At 38.1% G+C, this 17773-nt stretch overlaps 1 protein-coding gene across 2 annotated transcripts in view; it reads right to left on the reverse strand.

Moving 5' to 3' along the window:
* The window catches only part of LOC128878756 (synaptogenesis protein syg-2-like), a 261777-nt gene that overhangs the window by 240109 nt on the left and 3895 nt on the right, over nt 1-17773 (reverse strand). For both annotated transcript variants that reach the window (XM_054127245.1, XM_054127234.1), the window contains exon 2: nt 8278-8739. In XM_054127245.1, coding sequence (XP_053983220.1) covers nt 8278-8335 — 58 coding nt within the window. In that variant the 5' untranslated portion in view covers nt 8336-8739. The remainder of the gene's footprint in view (nt 1-8277; nt 8740-17773) is intronic.

Below are 17773 nucleotides of genomic sequence, written 5' to 3' on the forward strand. Positions count from 1 at the left end.
GATAGAAAGCTCCTCTTGTTTCACGTTTCTATAAAAAATAGCTCGCTTTATGCGAGGACTTTGAACCATTGAACTAACAGACGGTAACAAAGAACTCTCCCACGCTCCCTCTGGTTCGATTTACTTTTACCAGTATGACGACGCGACGGCAGTCTGTTGCGCGGCGCCGCGGCCCTTTCGCGTAATCAAATCGGGGTTGCACGCGTGCATACGGATTCGCATGCACGCGCACCGCGGTTACAAGCAACGAGGCGTGCCCATCGAATTACGTGTCCCTGGTTTCTGGTGTTACCTTTTTTCGTACACCGTTCCCTTTCTTTCGTGCACCCCAGTGACTCGTACGGTTTACGGCCCGGCGGCGGCGTCGGTACGGCCGCGGATGGCTTTTCGAATCCGTAGACGTACGAGTACGTGGTTCCCAGGCAGGTTTTATGGGAGTTGGCGAGAGCTTTCCGGCGCTTCTTCGTCGTGATGACAAGACTTTCAACGGTACAGCACTCGGGATTGGATTCTGTTTCTTCCCCGTTCCGTCGCTTGTTCCCATTTTAAAATACCTTGGGAAGTATTACATTCGAGCCACGCGTTCCTCACGGCAAAACCCGCGGTATGATCGTAAATTTGGTATTCATTGGTCTTTAGAGGAGTCCTTGATATCAATAAATTTCAAATCAATCCCGCATAAAACTTCGCTAAAGGAACGAGAGCCGTTTCGAGTTCTCTTCGGAAGACAGTTCTTCGGTTACATTTTATACACATGCTTACAATTCTTTTATATATTTATTACGAAATCAATAAATTTATATACAATAGATAGAATATACAATAGATTCATAAATTTGTCAACTTTATGATGTTTACCAGAACCTTCGAAAGAAAATTTATCAAATTCATCAGCACGATGGAGTTCCCCGATGTGTTTTTCTTATTAATACACAATGTTCAGATTTGGATAAAACAATGATTACAACGATCTCCTCGGTAACTATATATTTACATTCATCTAAACACTTTTTTATCGAAATACCTAAAGGTACCCTCTAGTTTGTGACACCAAACAGAAGACACTATTTATTAGATTTCGATGGGTTAATCAATAAGTATATCGATACTAATCATTTTCAAAAATATTTCTTGATCATTCACGATAGATAGTAAATATTTTCAAACGCATTCTCCTCGTATAACATCGGTATCCACGTAGTGGAAGTCAGCCCTGTCTCGAAGTCATGGCTCGGCTACGTGAATTCCCTAGGGCTGCGCGGGCGTCTGAAATAGATGAAGTAAGAATCTTCGTGTTTAAAATTGCTGTCCCCCACGGAATGGACTACGATCGAAAAGTTTCAACGGTCGAGAAAATTGTGCCCTCCTAAATGGAAACATCTATTTTTAGCTTGCCATCTTGATGTTCTCTTTCTTAAAAAAAAAAAAAAAAAAAAAAAAAAAAAAAAAGAAGAACACGTGAACATCAATTTTAACTCAATTTATACTCGAAGAATTTAATTACAAGCATTTAGTAACATCCCCCAAAGATCAATAAATGTTTGAGAGAAGGAATGGATTAGATATCATTGCTAGGTTAACCTAAAGAAATTTCTAAATATCGGCTTCTTTTTTGGCCAGAAACTAATCAGGACACTTAATGGTTTCATTCTACTTAACAATGCGTAATGTGGTGGACTTGTGTAAACGCATGGAAACTCTCTTAATGAGAATATTTCACGGACAATTATTTAACCAATTTACGACGAATTAACGCTTACACATTTAAATATAAACAGTCATTTAATGATAACGTTGCGTTTACAACGAGTTGACGGTAAATGTATTTAAATATAAACAGTCGCTTAATGGAAATTTTCCATTGACAATAATTAATCCAGTTTACGACGAAATTGAATGTCGCTGGTGTAATGACGAAATTTGTGTACCTTAAACGTACTCGAAGGTATTCTTACAGATGAGAATTTTAGTGATTTAACCGGAATGCAATACTGTTTTTTATAACAAATGTAATTAATATTCTCTTATGGAGATTAAACTTCGTAATCCATATTTTTAGAGATAGGACGGAAGTGTTTTACGATGTTTAAAAAGCACGCAGGTTTTAGAGCAGAGCAATGTTTTTCTCCGCAGAAATTTCACTGAATTAAGCTTTCTCTTTACTAGATGCGACACTCCGAACCTTCACAAACTCTCCACTAAGATTAAATGGAAAAAGCATAGAAACAAAGTAAAGAGTAGTCTTAAAATTGACCTAGTAGAATATTTTTTGCGCGATGTTTCTTCAACAATGCGACACCGTGTTTTTAGTACTCTACCATCATTATTGTAACCAAAATGACTATGAATAGTTTAGGGTAATTAATAAAATATTAAATTTTTGATTCAAAGCCGCGGAATTATTTATTTTAATCGTCTGTATTCGTTTCGAAAATTTCGCAAATAATCCGATTTCGAATAACAGTAAACGAAATTGGATATTTCAAAATATATTAAATAAACGGTACACGATCGAATAACGTACAGGACCGTTCAAAATTATTTTATCATGCATCGGTTATAAAGTAATTTACTTTCACGTACCATAATAGCATGGTTTGTATTTTGATATACATATACTGTTATCGAAAATGGACCTATTAAAGCAAAGTATTAAAATATCTGAATTCTAATTATATATTATTGAAAATAAACTTTATTTATGTATTTAACTTTAACGTAATTTTATAAAAATAAACTTTCGACGTCTCTAAAAACTTCACAAGTACCTCGCAATTACATTATTTAAAAGTTAAATCAAACATTGCCATCGTGAGAATATATAATATCGTATAAAAGACATTGACACTCGAAGTCTCGACAAGCGTAGCTATAGGGAATTGTTTTGTCAGCCATTAGACCTCATAACAGCTCATCTGATCTAAATAATTTCTTCCTCAAACACTTCATCGTGTGATCAATAGCAACGGAGATATTGCGGGTGATAAAGTTAAGTGCTATACATTACGTACGCTGTTTCACGGCAAAGTGTGTTCAAGACGCTCGATATCCAGGAACTGGCTCGGCTTGTGTGGGTGTGTGTAGGCATCAGCACCCGAGCGCGTAAATGGATATATGCAAATTATAAAGTCCGTTAGAAATAATCATCTCGCCGCACCGAACTGCTATAACTTCTTGCGAACTAGATTTACGGTGGACGAGGAGCTATTTATAAAAGTCAACTGCGTGTCGAATGAAAACATAGCAATAATCACATGTAGATCTACTGGCATAATTTAAAAATTTAAATAAAAAATTGAATTTCTATCTGGCTAAGAAATTACACTCCGATCTCTTACACGATCATTTTTATATTTTTATTCGCATCTCGCGTATAAAATATTCCTTACAATCCCACTCTAAATTCCGCAATAAACATTTGTATCGGCGAAAGGTTCGAATACCGAAATAAGAGAAATATTCGACGAGTAACTAATACCTGTCCTAGCTAAACAATCAGCCCAACTGAAAGTTGCTCGTCGGTGGACTTAAATACAATGAAATGTTGAAGCAGAAAGCACATTTTCAGACAGGGACGTTTAGTTTAACGCGAGCGCAAAGAGTCTACCGACAGTTCACAAAATACGGAGAAAACCTTTCGTTACTCTCGCGCACAGACGTTGGAAACCGGTCTTATTTATAGAAAAAAAAGTGTAGGAGAGTACAGACACACATCCAGTGGAAAATATATTCAAGTTACTATCACGGCAGGGATATTCGCGTCGTTAATTATTTCGGTCTTTCCATTTTAACTGGAGCACTGAATTTTCGTCCACGGAGCAGAAAGAGGATGGGAAAAGGGAAAACCGTAGAGAATTTCTCGCAATATTGCTCATCGTGTTGAATGGCACAAAAACTTCGTTACGCTCTACATTTTCTTTTTGTTATATTCTTTTTTTATTTTTATTTTTTTTTTATTTTTTAAAGAGCACGAAATAGCGACGTAACTCCGGCAAAATAATATTGTTGTTACTTTTAGGAAGTGCATCGTCGAAGCATGACGAACGATCCCATGCAACAATAGATACGCGTCACCTGATACAAGCGAAACCCCTGCATTCATCTGAATCTCTCCATGCACGCCAACTATTGTTAAGAGAATATACCGCGCTATCAAGTGATTTTTTTCCTCTCGTTACATCCGATAAATATCGAAGATTCTCTTTTCTCCAGCAACTGCCACGAATTTTTCGATACTCGATATTAGAATCACATTAACCTCGAGTTAACACTAAATAAACGTGGTAGCTATTATACTTTCGATAACAAATATTTTTAGCAACGTTTTATATTTTTTCATATTCAGTGACAAGAAATATGTGTACCGAGTTTCATCGTCGATTCCTGCTTTGAATTAGTAACATGCCTCTGTTGCAAAATTGAGTAACAATTATGTCGTAGACGTCACTGTGAATCTACAATTAACATGTCAATCCTGTGTCGTCCTTATTTCCGTTTCCATTGTTCTGAATTAGTCAACCAAAACGTGTCGTAGAGCACGCGTCGGAATTAATAATTTCACCAGAAGAATAACAAGTGGAATTCGTTCTTTTATCATGAACAAATAGCAGGAGTTCGTTTGTGTTTTGAATAATTTTTAATGAAGTAAATAAATGGCTTCATTAAAACATCAGCAAACATTTGGAGTTTTAACGCGCATAGTAATCTTTAAATCGAGCAAATTTGTTTGTAATTTATGTTGGGATTATTTACCTGTAACTTTTAACTCATTTAGCAATTGTAAAACGCGAATATAGTCTTTCGAACGATATTAATACAATTCTTAGGGATCATTTTTATTAAAGTTCCAGATAAAATTGATTAAATCGAACGGATCGATATTCAGTTTAGACACTTTTCGAGACGAAGACGTACTTTTAAACTTTTAGACGGGGTCTGAGACTCTTCCAGAAATAAAACAGTTGCGAGGAACCGATAAAACTGAACATATCAATTCCGTTTACAGTTCTAATATCGGTTCCCGTCTTAGTTCTATATCGGTTTTTTAACGGTTTTATAACTGTTATTTTCCGGTTCTTGTATCGGTCTTGCATCGATCCTGAAACGGCTTTATCGTTAGTATCGATAACTCGAAGAATAAAACTATTAACTGTCCATCGTGTGCATGCGTTTTACTAGCCTTAGTACTCGTTCATTCGTTATATTTCGACTTTTGCGTATTTAAAACGTCGGGTAATGTAAAATTAAAATTGTTTGAGACTTAAGAACCTCCTTTGTACGAATTACATCCCAGAGAAGAAAATAACGAAAACGAGTGCACAGTGACGCACAGTATAGCCATGATGAAACAATCGCATCGCCGACATAATTCCCCGCTAAAGCGGTCCTAGATCACGGGCAACGAGTACCCGCGTAATAGAATCTTCCGTAGAAATATAGCAGGTAATTCGGATTCCCGCCGGGCGGAATCCCTCGAATTCAATTAAACAGGAAAATGTCAAAAGCGGTACAGTTCATTTTCACGCTGACAGGACTATATCGGTGGTGCATATTTTATCGTGCCATCCGAACTTCCCGCCGAAAATCGTTACGTTAGGTGGGCAAACGTAACAACCAGTTGGAAACTTGGAAAATTTCAATGTACATGGACTGGAGCTTATTGCACAGACGTACCTTCGAATGTCCAACTTTTTCAAAGAGATTCGAAACCTATCGATCGGACTTCGAAATTCGTCGTTCGGCGTATTTCGCGCGCTCGTGTACGCTCAGATCGTGATACGCTTCGCTTTTGAACTTTCTGTTCCGGGTACGCGCAGGAAACGTGTAACATACACCTAGCCTTCCCATTTACACGGAAGATTGGATCCTTGGAATACCGTGTAACTCGAAATCGTAGCTTTTTCAATAGAAAAACCGCGTAAATAAATGAAGAAACAAAATGGAGGTTTTTCATTTAACAATTTGTCTGTAGAAATAGTGTAAACGTCTTAGGCTATGCCATCTAGTTTGATTCCACCGTTGTCTCATCCGGTATATATTTTAGTGGATCGTGTGTACTCTTGGGTGGAACATAGTTTAGTTAATTGTACCCCGTATTTACGTGTTTTAGTCGGTACCTAGGCAAAATATTAGTGCTTTGCACTCCAGCGTCTCCTCTAAGGCACTATACAAGTTCTGTGTCACAGCTCCTCGGGCGCTGACACGGCGACATACTAAATCGCTTACGCATGACCTGCAGCTGTTGGGATACATTATGGGCAAGACCATCCAAAGCGCAAAGGGTAGTCTTTCTCCCCGAAACACCATTCCCTCGTCAACTACGATATCTGGGACGAAAAGATATTTTGTTTACTGTCTATTTATACGTTTGCAAGTGGTAACATTTTTCCAAATATGTTATTGTGTTCCATGAGTTCAATCTTTTCAAAGTGCAATTTTCTAATAATAACTCGAAATAAAAATAAACAGTAAAAATAGAGTAAAGCTCGAAATGAAAGTCCAAGCCTGGTATTATGTTCTATGTCGTGTTTATTTTCAAAGATTAATTTGTTAATAACTAACTCAAATCGATTACGAGACCACGAGAGAATGAAAAGTTGTTAGTTTAATCCGTAGATCAACATTTAGTTAGTTAGCGGTGTTTGCTCGAAACCCATCCAAATCAACGGTCGAATAAATGTTTTTATTTCTTCGAAAGAATTGGGTTTCCATCTCTTCAGTGGAGCGTCCTGAGTGCACGAATGTCGAAGCAATTTTTGGTTTGCATGTCTGTCCGTTTCCGTGACCAGGAGGCTTATCACGTTTTCATTCAGGAACAGCGAAAGAACTTCGCCTGGGGTAATATCGGAATGTAATTTCATCAGAAGTCCCCTTTTCTCATCGAATGTAAACGGTTTTTGTTTTCTAGTAAACTCGTTCCGCGGGATATTGTCTGATGGACCAATGGTATTTTCCAGTTTCTTCTCTTTTTCCATATCCAGTTCTTCCAGCATCAAGGCCTGCCTCGAGGTCTTCAAGGTATTCGAATTTTAATTAATTTCCGATGCCATAGCATCTCAGTATTCTCTGTCGTTATAATTTATTCAATTACAAATGACGACCTATAGTAGTGCATTTTATTCTACGACTTGTCATTTCATAGATAAGAGATACGATAAGAGATACGATATAGAGAAGATAAGAGATACTACCATTTAAAGTTCAATTTATGATCTATAGAAATATGAATTTTCATAAACGTCCGCAGTCTGTAATTTTCCTCTACGCACGATGTCCACTCTTACGTGACAGTTTTTCCCTGAACTTTACTTCAATTTGTGCCTCAGCCTCGCGGCCCTCAAGCGTACGCATACAGGCTCGAGCTATTCTTCGCCAGAGGCCCGAAAACTCCACGTGCATTTTGAAAACTCGTTGCGAACTCAGTCGCACGGTCCCAAAAGTTATTCACTCGCACTAACACTCGTTCCAAATTTTCTCGAAACCACGCTACTTATGTCAAGAAACCTTACTCTAGACTCAAGAAAGTTACTTTAACACGTTAAACGCGACGTTGGCCCCCGGGGGCCGACATTGAACTTTCCGTTTAGACGGCGTCGATCCCTGGGGACCAACATCGGACTTCTCGGTTTTGCAACATCGGTCCCCGCAGATATATATAATTCATGCAATATAGAAAGACATATTTAACCTTCTTTAACATTAGAATTACCGATGGTTAACGCATATCTATTATAGATATTATGACATCTTCTATATTGGACGAGGAAGAAGCAAATCAATTCGTCATATAATTATTAGGTGTAGAAATCAATTCTGTGCCTCTGCATTTAATAATTGTACAATTATCGTAACCATTTGTTATACTAGTAATCTGTTGTAAGAAAAATAAGCAAAGTTTTCTGACTACTGGAGTTTGTACATGTAGGTCAATTGTAACGGTCATCAGGTTGAGATTCGAGTAAATATTTCTACTTAAACTAGAGTTACAAAAAAAAACAGAAATAAATAAATAATAAATGATTTATCAAAGCACAGGATATAGAGGGCCAGAATTAATTTTGATACCTGCTACTTATTTACGAATACCCGATAGTTCCTATAATCAGGGCCCATCGTGCGATCTAATTCGTTCGTGGTTTCGTTCGCGAGATCCGCACGTCGATAAGGGTTAGGTAAAAGGTGTATGAGTCAGAGCGGGAAACACGCAAACGGAGGTGTAACTTGCAACTCGAAACTGGAGTGAAAGAATCCATGTAAGAAGATCGAAATTACACGAACCTTGAGCGTGGACGACGTCGAAAAAAGCGATGATGGCGACGAGGACGTGGCACTGCATTTTTCTGACACCGCTTCCGCTTTCAATCCGGTTCTCTTCCTCCTCTGTATCCAGTTTCGTTGATTTTCACGCGATCCCGCGAGCACCGTCGGTTTCTTCGTTGAACGGGGAAAAAAGACGCACTACGTTTTAATCGTGTTTCCGTTGTATCGCGTGCCGGTTAATCGACGGTATTTGTTTCGGCGAGGTCGTGGCTCGATCGTTTAACGTCACGAAGGATCCTGTATTCATTCATATCACTCCGACGCTCACTTTCTGAAAGACGGTCCCTTCGTTCTTTACGAATTCCTCCCGCTCTTTCCTGTCTCATCTGTATCCGACAAGTAGATAACAGTCACGTGACTCGATTCCCACTCACGGATGTTTCTCGAGTAGGCATCCTTCGGGTGTCCTTCTCGATCATTCTGCAAAACGAACGATATTACGGTTAGAAGCGAAATATTTGATCGTCTAAGTACGATAAGATTTTAAGATAAGAAACGTTAGCACGCGAGGCCTTCTTTTTTCGTATCTAACAGCAACTCGAGATGCTTTCTTAGCATTCTATTGTCACGAATGCTAAGCTTGTGCTCCTTTTAATTTTGTTTATTTCGAGGAATACACTTCAATGTATCTGTATTACCTTCGATCTTCTTATATGTATTTAAAATCTTTTTATACACGAGGTAATAATAGAAACTGGGACGAGCGTCAGATCTTTTCTAATCGAAGATACCAAGAATTGATGCAGGTAAACATGAATACCGCAACGGGGACTACTTTTAGATGATATTATATCGTATGTTCGATACCATCACTTTGAATTCAAGAATCAATCAAATAACACGTTCGTAATTTTAGCACAGCAGAGATGCTATTAAGCACCCTTCGAATCGTATCGATCACGATGAATTAAATAAATTACGTTACGAAACGAACTACTAGACAGGGACTAATCTATTTTCATTCCAGCTAACCACTAAAATCTTGTTAAAGCTTACTCGATTCCAGGAACCTTTTATCAAATAAAGTAGATTGTCAAATGGGAGTTCTTGAATTGCTTGTTTGCGGAGCAGCTCACGTTCAAACCACTGAATTCTTCACAAGAGAACGAACTGATTTTTCTCCCTACCTGTTATTTACTTGTGCTCATGTATTCTTCTTACGTTATCGACAAATATTCATCAATTTTCGACCGGTTCAATACTAAATAAACACGAGTCGTTCGTTATTTCGAAAACGTTTAAACAACAAATATTTGCCACGTGTAACTATTGCGAGAGTTTTTCTTACCATTTATTTAAAACTATCTTAATAAACAGAAGTTATATATGAATCAACTCAATAATAGTTATTATTCGCATTACTTCTGTTGTCTTTAATATTTCGCCACAGATATATGATCCTCCTATTGTATTCTGTGTGCGTCCACAGAGACAAATTTATATACACGCAGATGTATTGCTCAACAAGTTTAATAAGATTCCCTAGAGAGTAACTGAAGCAGGATAGGATGAATGGCGGAGATGAGACCAAGCGTCTTGCCTTGGTCGAGTGGACGATTCTCCTATATATATATATATATATTCCATATTGGCCGAGTTCCGAGCGATTTACCTAGAGATACTCCGCTTTGTATCAGTTTTGAACGACAGACAAAAATACTCCACATCTTATTAATTTTAAATGAAAAATAAATACCAAAGATATTTCACGTCAATTCTTTTCGTTATCATTTATTAACAGAAATTCGAATTGTTTATTGAAGTGATCGTTACTTAAAACGTGCTACATTCAATTATCACGGATCGCGTTAAATCTGAAATTTCCATTTTGCAGAACTTACGTTCACTTCTTCTCACCGGACGCTATAATGGAAAACTTTTTTTTTAAAAAGAAGTTCCCGTTGGAAACTGCTTAAAACGAACATATTAAAAAAGTTTCATGTCCGTATCGATTACTGATCCGAACGAAAACCAATGTCGAAGCGGTGGGAATATGGAAGCATAAAATAAATCCGCGCGATTCTGTTAGGAGTTCCATAGCCCGAAGTTCGCAGTTCCTCTGTGTCTTGCTTCTCTTCCTGAAAATGGTTCACGTGGATTTCAAAAGTTGTTTAAAGTCTGTTGAAAGTGCGGACAACAATACCTGTCACCTGTGGGGCCACCCCGTGCCGCTGATTTCCTCGACCGTGGAGAGGGGAAGTATCGATGAAAGATATAAAGCAGGAGCGGGAAGAAAAGAACGAACGCAAAGAAAAGTTGGCCCAGGTAGGCAAACCCAATGGAGTCAGGAAACTTGTGAAGATCGTGCCGCGGTTTGCCGATCTGTGGCTGCAGCCTTTCCGTTCGGACGAACTTGCCGAAAGTATGACTTTAAAACTTCCATCAGCGTGTAAAGAACAAGGAAACGAAAACCGCCGCGTATGGAAACGGGCATTATCTTCGCCGGATGATGCGTGCAAGCATCGAGCCAATGGGTGCATTCGGTGGACTGATCGTGATCACTGATCCAATACTAGATCCTCTATACTAGAAACCGCTAATACTACGAGGATTCGATTGGGTATAGTTGGCAGTTTTCGTACTAAAAATTTAAGAATTTCTTTTCAAGATTTAAATATATATTCGAAAATAAAAGAAAGCGGCAAAATATTGCGGTAAATATCGAGGTTGATATATAAATATTCAGAAATTGCTTCTAGTTTCTGGCAATTAGTATCCTCGTCGCGACGGCTACTCGGACGTCCACGTAATCGACAGTAGTAGAAGTCACTAATTTCTCCTCCCTTGGCGCGCAACTTCGCTAGTTCGTAACTCCGCGACGAACCTTGCCATTTTAACGTGCACAATCATATATTGTAATGATATTCCTATACATAATATTCTAAGAGACAGCATTAACCATTTACAGTTTCCAAATTTTCTGATCTCAGTACATTTTTGTCGAGCCTCGTTCGACATAGGAACGCAAAGGGTTAAAGTATATTGATCGTCGAACTATCTTACGCAACCTCATCCTACCTTTTACCCAATCATTAGAAACGATGAACGATAAGATGAAATGATAAGAATAAACTCCGATAAACGTATGATTGTCCTTCTTGAAAGCCACATTTGCATTTTCCTTCAATTTCTCATCGACCTTCGTTTTTCATATCACAAAGCAGCTACAACGCAACATATGCTAACGATAAATTGAAAAGGTGTATCGACTCCTCGAAGAATTTTATCGTCGATGATTGATGAACAGAGATTCCATCCACCCAGCGACAGCCTTCATACTGTTACACTGCCGGCATGTTACGCCACCGTGTGCAAATCAAATACCATATAATCACTCTGCCAGGACTTCCGTTCCTTCCACCGTCGCCACCAACTTTCCTTTCGACCTACGCCATTGTCGCCAACCATCCTAAATCCTCCTACTACTCGCGTTCCACTGGCACTCTGGACCGTGGCAGGACATAATTGAATAAAACCGCTAAGTGATTAATTGCATGAACCTTCGCGGTGCTCTTCCTTCCCAACTAACTTCGTGCTCGAGTTTAAAGGACATTTACTGCGTTCTATTGCTTTTTATGCTGATTCAATGATCGAGTCGGTCGTGCTATCGTACGATCCGGGGTCGGTGGACGGTCCCGTCACTCTAGACTACGATACTCGGAACACACAGAAAGCACTTGTACTGTAGAATATTTTTTCTACTGCCTTGACGTTGATTTTTATATATATTTCTATTTCAAGAAACAGATATCGAACGTGTATCGAATAACGAAACAAATTTTTCTAATTTAGATTTTTCAAGTCGATGTCGTAAAAGTCTGTAAACGAAAGTTGCGAAAATTCTCGATTTTCGGACAACAAAGAATATTGTGCGTTATTTGTGTCGGAGAAAAATAAAATAGAAGTTATTATCGAAAACGCGAGCGGATGAAAAGTTTACGAATGGGGTTGTCAGCCGTTGCTTTCACGTAGCAATAATTCGATCGCGTGTTAATTTTGATGAACACCAATGTGCCAGAAATTTACCAGCTAATTTTCTGCATGAGAATTTCGCGCACAGATCATCATTCGAGTAACATAACGATATTATACATTAATTAAGTGGGATTTACTAGTTACGATATTCTGAAATCGTGCGTCACTTTTGGAACTTTCGAATGGGCCAGTAGCCGTTCTAGAACGAAGACGGTAACTTAAATTATGTTTGATGTAACATTCGTGTATTTAATTTTCATTACATCGTTCATTTTCGTCCAATTTTCATTCGTGTTCATCATTTCCGTTACAACTAATCAAAAAGATCGGTCTCCTGGGAATGAGTTGCACCAAACAAAATTGCTTATATTCAAACTGCACGTACTTTATTGACCCTTTGCTTCACGTTGCAAGGAACACTAATGTTTCATGAAAACCGAGTTTGCAAAACGCTAGGTTAGCCTGTCACGGGCGTTATGTTTTTTCATTCCCGTAACTGTTTACCAGGACTTCCGACGCGAGAGGAACCGCATTTTGAGTCGGCGCGGGGCGAGTTCTTTCTGCAATTGGAAACTTTGACAAAAGTTCTAAGTGGGAAAAGTTCTTAATGAAGTTCCCCTGTCTTATCCAGTAACGGCAACAGAAAGATATCGCAAACGCGATTACGCGTTTAAAATTTTTGCCTATCGTTGGAGACGTTCATTCTGAAATGTACATTTCGTACAAAATAAAATAACAGAACTAGAAGAACTTCACGTTTATTCTCGCGAGAATATAAATAGCGTCGACATCGAAACAACTTTTTAATTATCTTCCAAGAAAAAGTAGGAGGTACAACATTTTGTTCTTTTAATGTCATACGTGTGTCTGGAAGGTCTAATTATGGCAAGCAATCTTTAAATGTTATTATTGTGTATATTTAATTCTCGATAGGATTAGAGAACTTTAAACAGGTTGCAAAAATTAGTACCTACTACCGCAAATGTTAAAAATTAATACCTACTACCACATCTGTCGAAATATGAATTTCCATAAACATCCTCAGTCTATTTCTGATTGTATACCAACAAAATTTTATCCTCGTAGGAATTTTCAGGAATGTCAGTTCGTCAGTCAACGTGCTAATCAATATCGTACACCGTTTTTCCTACACTCAACCACACATTTATCATGGTAGCCACTTATTCAGCGATCCGTTACACTCCGCAGCAAATTAGTTTCCAGTTTACAACGAACCCGTGCGTATTCTAGTGGGATTTGAAATGATTGATTGACTGTGTACACCATGCAACCACAATTTTCATCTTGAATTTTCGATGCACTCGTCGATAGGTCGCTTTTTTTTCCACGGAGAAACTCCGTAGGAGAAAAAGCCCACTTTATCCATAACTTTTGGTTGAAGTTACGCTATTAAATCGAATTTACTTGTACGTCTCCTCGCGTTCAGGCCTGCCTGAGTTTCACCGCTTCAAACCTTGGCACCAGAATGATGGAAGTGATTAGATTTGCGGGGAGTAGGAACCAATGAATTTATTGGTTTCCGCGGAAAACTTTCGCATCCGCGAAACGGAAAAGTAACTTGTTTCGCTCGAGACGTATGACATTCCATCGGAGCGTCCTCTGCGTCCCGGAGATATTTGTCACCGAAACTTCGCGTTTTCACGTTTAATGTATGCCAATCTCTACGTTACGCTGAAATCACACATCACTGACACGCCCGATGATTTGTCCGATCGCATCGGAATTTCGTCTGATTTTCGAATATATTACGTTGCACTTCGTTCACTAAACACGTTTTACTATTTCGGCACTGGGGCATGGAGGTTTTATAACTTGCATTAGTTTTTAATTTTTGAGAGTTTCTATTTTTTGTTTTTTTTTTTCTTGACATTTTCAAGGTAAATTGTGCAGAATTTTCTATCAAGGTTAATTTAAATTTATTATTCAAAGTGCAAAGTTGACCCAATGCGTAGGATATGTTACGCTAAGACGGTCGAACACGTTCGTGGCTAACTTCACATGGCATATAGAGTAAGCTCAACTTTAGACATTGTTGAAGAGGTGGTTGGACTGATAACTATGAGGGGCATTACAAGAGGAACAGATGTTCCTGAAGGATTTCTCAAGTGTACTACAGATATGAAGCTGAGTCTATCAGAGCTAGCGTGGGTAACATCGAATAGAGCGCCCGAACATGGTCGGGGAAAAGAAAACCCTTGGTAGCGAGCCTGTCCACATTACTGCACCTGTATGTTTAAATAAATGGTCCAAAAAATGTTGCGATAATAACAAAGTAAAATTATGAAAGTATAATTGAAGCTTTTTCCAAGATGTATATCACAATTTCGATATATTATCAAAATAATTTATAGCATATAAAGCGTATAGTAATAAAACGAGAAATATCATGTTTAAAAAGTTTCCATTAATGTTCATTATAACTTCGCGAAACATTTATATTTTTATAACTGTTTGTAGATATTTTGTAAATAGGTACAAATAATAAGCGAAGAATAAGAAAAATCTTGCCCGTAAGAGAAGGCTAAAAAATCACATTTAATCGCAAGCCTGCTAATGTATTAAAAAATTGATTATTCTTGAAATCAGATCCAGGTCATGAAAAGAATGTGGCCGAGTATCCACTCGGATGAGGTGGCCAGTGGCCCTTGTTGGGAAGAAGGTTGCCGACCCTTGAGTTACGCGGTTCACCCCGTATTCTGTAGCTAAAGCGTTGCGACGAACAAACATCTTGCAACGAGACCAGGAGGATCTCGAGTGTTATTCGAGGACAATAAGTACGGCGGCCGAGTGAAAATGCACAACGGTAGCACTATTCATTCTCTCTCCTCCCGCAGACCGGAAAATGTCGTCCAGTGGAACTCTCCACCGCCCCAAGTCACTTTCCCGGGGGCGAAAAACTTTATTAAACGCCGACATCACCGACGTTCGCATTATCTCTCCGGTTCGCGTTCCATCGGTGGAAGTTACCGCACCGAATCGAATTTGCTAATACGCTGCCAGCCCAGAGGGACTCTACTCGTCGCGTACCCCGTAACGTTGACCGAGTTATTTAACGAAGGGAGAAACACCGCCCCTAACACCTTATTACGCGCGAACAACCGCGGATTATTCGTTAATCGTTTCCATTTTATTTTATTTTCCTTACTAATTTAACCTATAATCTTTATGCTTTATGTAATTCATCAAATTTTTTTAACAATTATTCAACACGCGTTTAAAAATAACATAACGGTTTAACAGACATTTAAAAATCACCGATACGCAAACGAAACAATTAAATGTCAATTGGAATGTCTAAAATCGTTGACGATTATCGTTTAACCGATCCAATCCTGTCAGCAAATGTGGGTGCTCGGTCGACAATGCTGTTTGTACGTCGAACGTCTAAGAGCGGTTAGCAAATTTGCTCGATAGACGCGCCTACCGAAATTCCACACGTCCACGGAGCGCTTAAACCTAGCCCATCGAAGAGAACACGTTATTGTCCAAGTGCCGGTGCTCATAAATGAAGCGAATTGGAAAGAAAATGTCAAATTGCGATTTTTGGGTGATTAAAATACAGATTAACTTAGGTTTAAATTATTTTTTGTTAGATCATCGAAACTGCTTGAAAAATCATGAGGATCGAATTGCGACACACCCCGTATATTTCTTTAAAATTTTTATTTAAAACTTGTGGTTTTCTTTCAGAATAAAGTCAACGAATTCGTTCGAAAGAGTTTCACGTTTAAATATTCAACGTGTGTCGCGTAATTACGCTTTCACCGTATTAGTATTTTTATTCAAGCATGAATTATTGAAACAGCTTATTTTATATCACTGTTGTCGTTATTATTACGGATTCGTTTGTATTGCTCATGCGCGGAGGATTAGTATAATACACGTGTATGTACATATAAAAATAGGATTTAAAATGTCAGTTATATTTCACAGTTTTGAATTGAAATGGAATATTGTTTTGGGTAGATTTTATTCTGGTACCACTTTTAATCCTACAATCTATACACGTACGGAGTCACGACATCGGTTGTGGGTTAAATTAAACGCGAAGGTTTGCAAGTAAACACGAATAGCCACTTTTAAAACGTTCGGAACCTCGATAACGCTCTGTCGAAATACAAAACTACAACTCCGAGTTAAATACAATTGGATTCAGTTACAACAAGCGTAAACATTACTCTTTGTAATTGTATCAGCAATTAAGTAAATATTCCTTTCTTAATTCTGATTAACATGATGAAAGCGATATTAGAGAGAAAAATAATATGACTGTGCAACCAAATATAAACACTCGCTATAAGCATAAGGAATTCACAGCTGCCCGCGTAAACCAGATATTAAAATGTACATACAATCTCTTTAATGTGTAATTCTTTCCTTTACTTCGCGTAGAAAGAAAAACTTCACTCGAAGGTGTTACTGGCCACTGGGTCAGACGTTATACAGTCAGTCATCACAGATAAAATTACGGTGGCCATATTCCACTTACTCGTAGTTTCATATTCCCCTTAATCCCGTCCTGTCCTTTCTTTCTCCCTGCGATAGAACACTCGCTAGAATTAAAACTGAAGAGGGCTCCCACCAGCGCGCAAGATTTATTTGCACCTGCACCGCAAAATCTTTTATATTAATTACACGTCCGATTGACTGTACTTCTTATTTCGATAATCCTCAGAGTCGTGCTTATCGAGTCGAGTATTTCTCAAATTTCCCTCACATATTACATTTTTCTACCGTTTGTTTTACACACGAACACTATAGCGGTTGTATTTTACAGGTATATCAACGAACATACTTGACCGTATCGATTCGCGCAGATTTGCATGCAGATATCAACAAGTTTTGATAAAAGTTAATTATGACCTACGTCAGGTGTAATAAAATAACCTTTTAAATGATTATTACGCGTAAGAACTTTCACGTATGGTGGTTAACATAGGAAAATGGCACGGTACGATAGGCGCGTTGCCTTTTCCCTGCTTGATAATTTTAACACGCAAAAAATTTATGATTCATGATTACTATCACTGCTTTAGAAGAAGTTCGTTGGATGTTTTGTCGATTGTTCGCGTCACGGTGTTATCAGCTCTACGGTGCTTAAAAATTATCGATTTACCGATATACCGAGGGATTAATTTGACGAACAGTCATTAGGTGTAACGAAACAGAGGTATAATCAAAAGTAAGGGGAAATGAAGAGGGATGATTCGGTTTCATTTTATTTTTTAATTAGTTTCATTTTATTTTTGTACGCTTTTCTTTATCCTTTTTCTGATTTTTATCGAATTTTTAACTTACTGAATTCATCTGTTTACAGGAATGATATTTTATTTTAAAAATTTCAGAAAGTTCTTTTTTATACTTTAATTTTACTTTAATTAATTACTTATTTTAGAAGGATTGAAAGGGGGGATTACGGAGTTTCGATAGAAACATGGAAGAATCGGAAATTAGAGTA

This window comes from Hylaeus volcanicus, chromosome 1 (assembly GCF_026283585.1).
Source record: "Hylaeus volcanicus isolate JK05 chromosome 1, UHH_iyHylVolc1.0_haploid, whole genome shotgun sequence".
NCBI classification, from domain to species: Eukaryota; Metazoa; Arthropoda; class Insecta; order Hymenoptera; family Colletidae; genus Hylaeus; species Hylaeus volcanicus.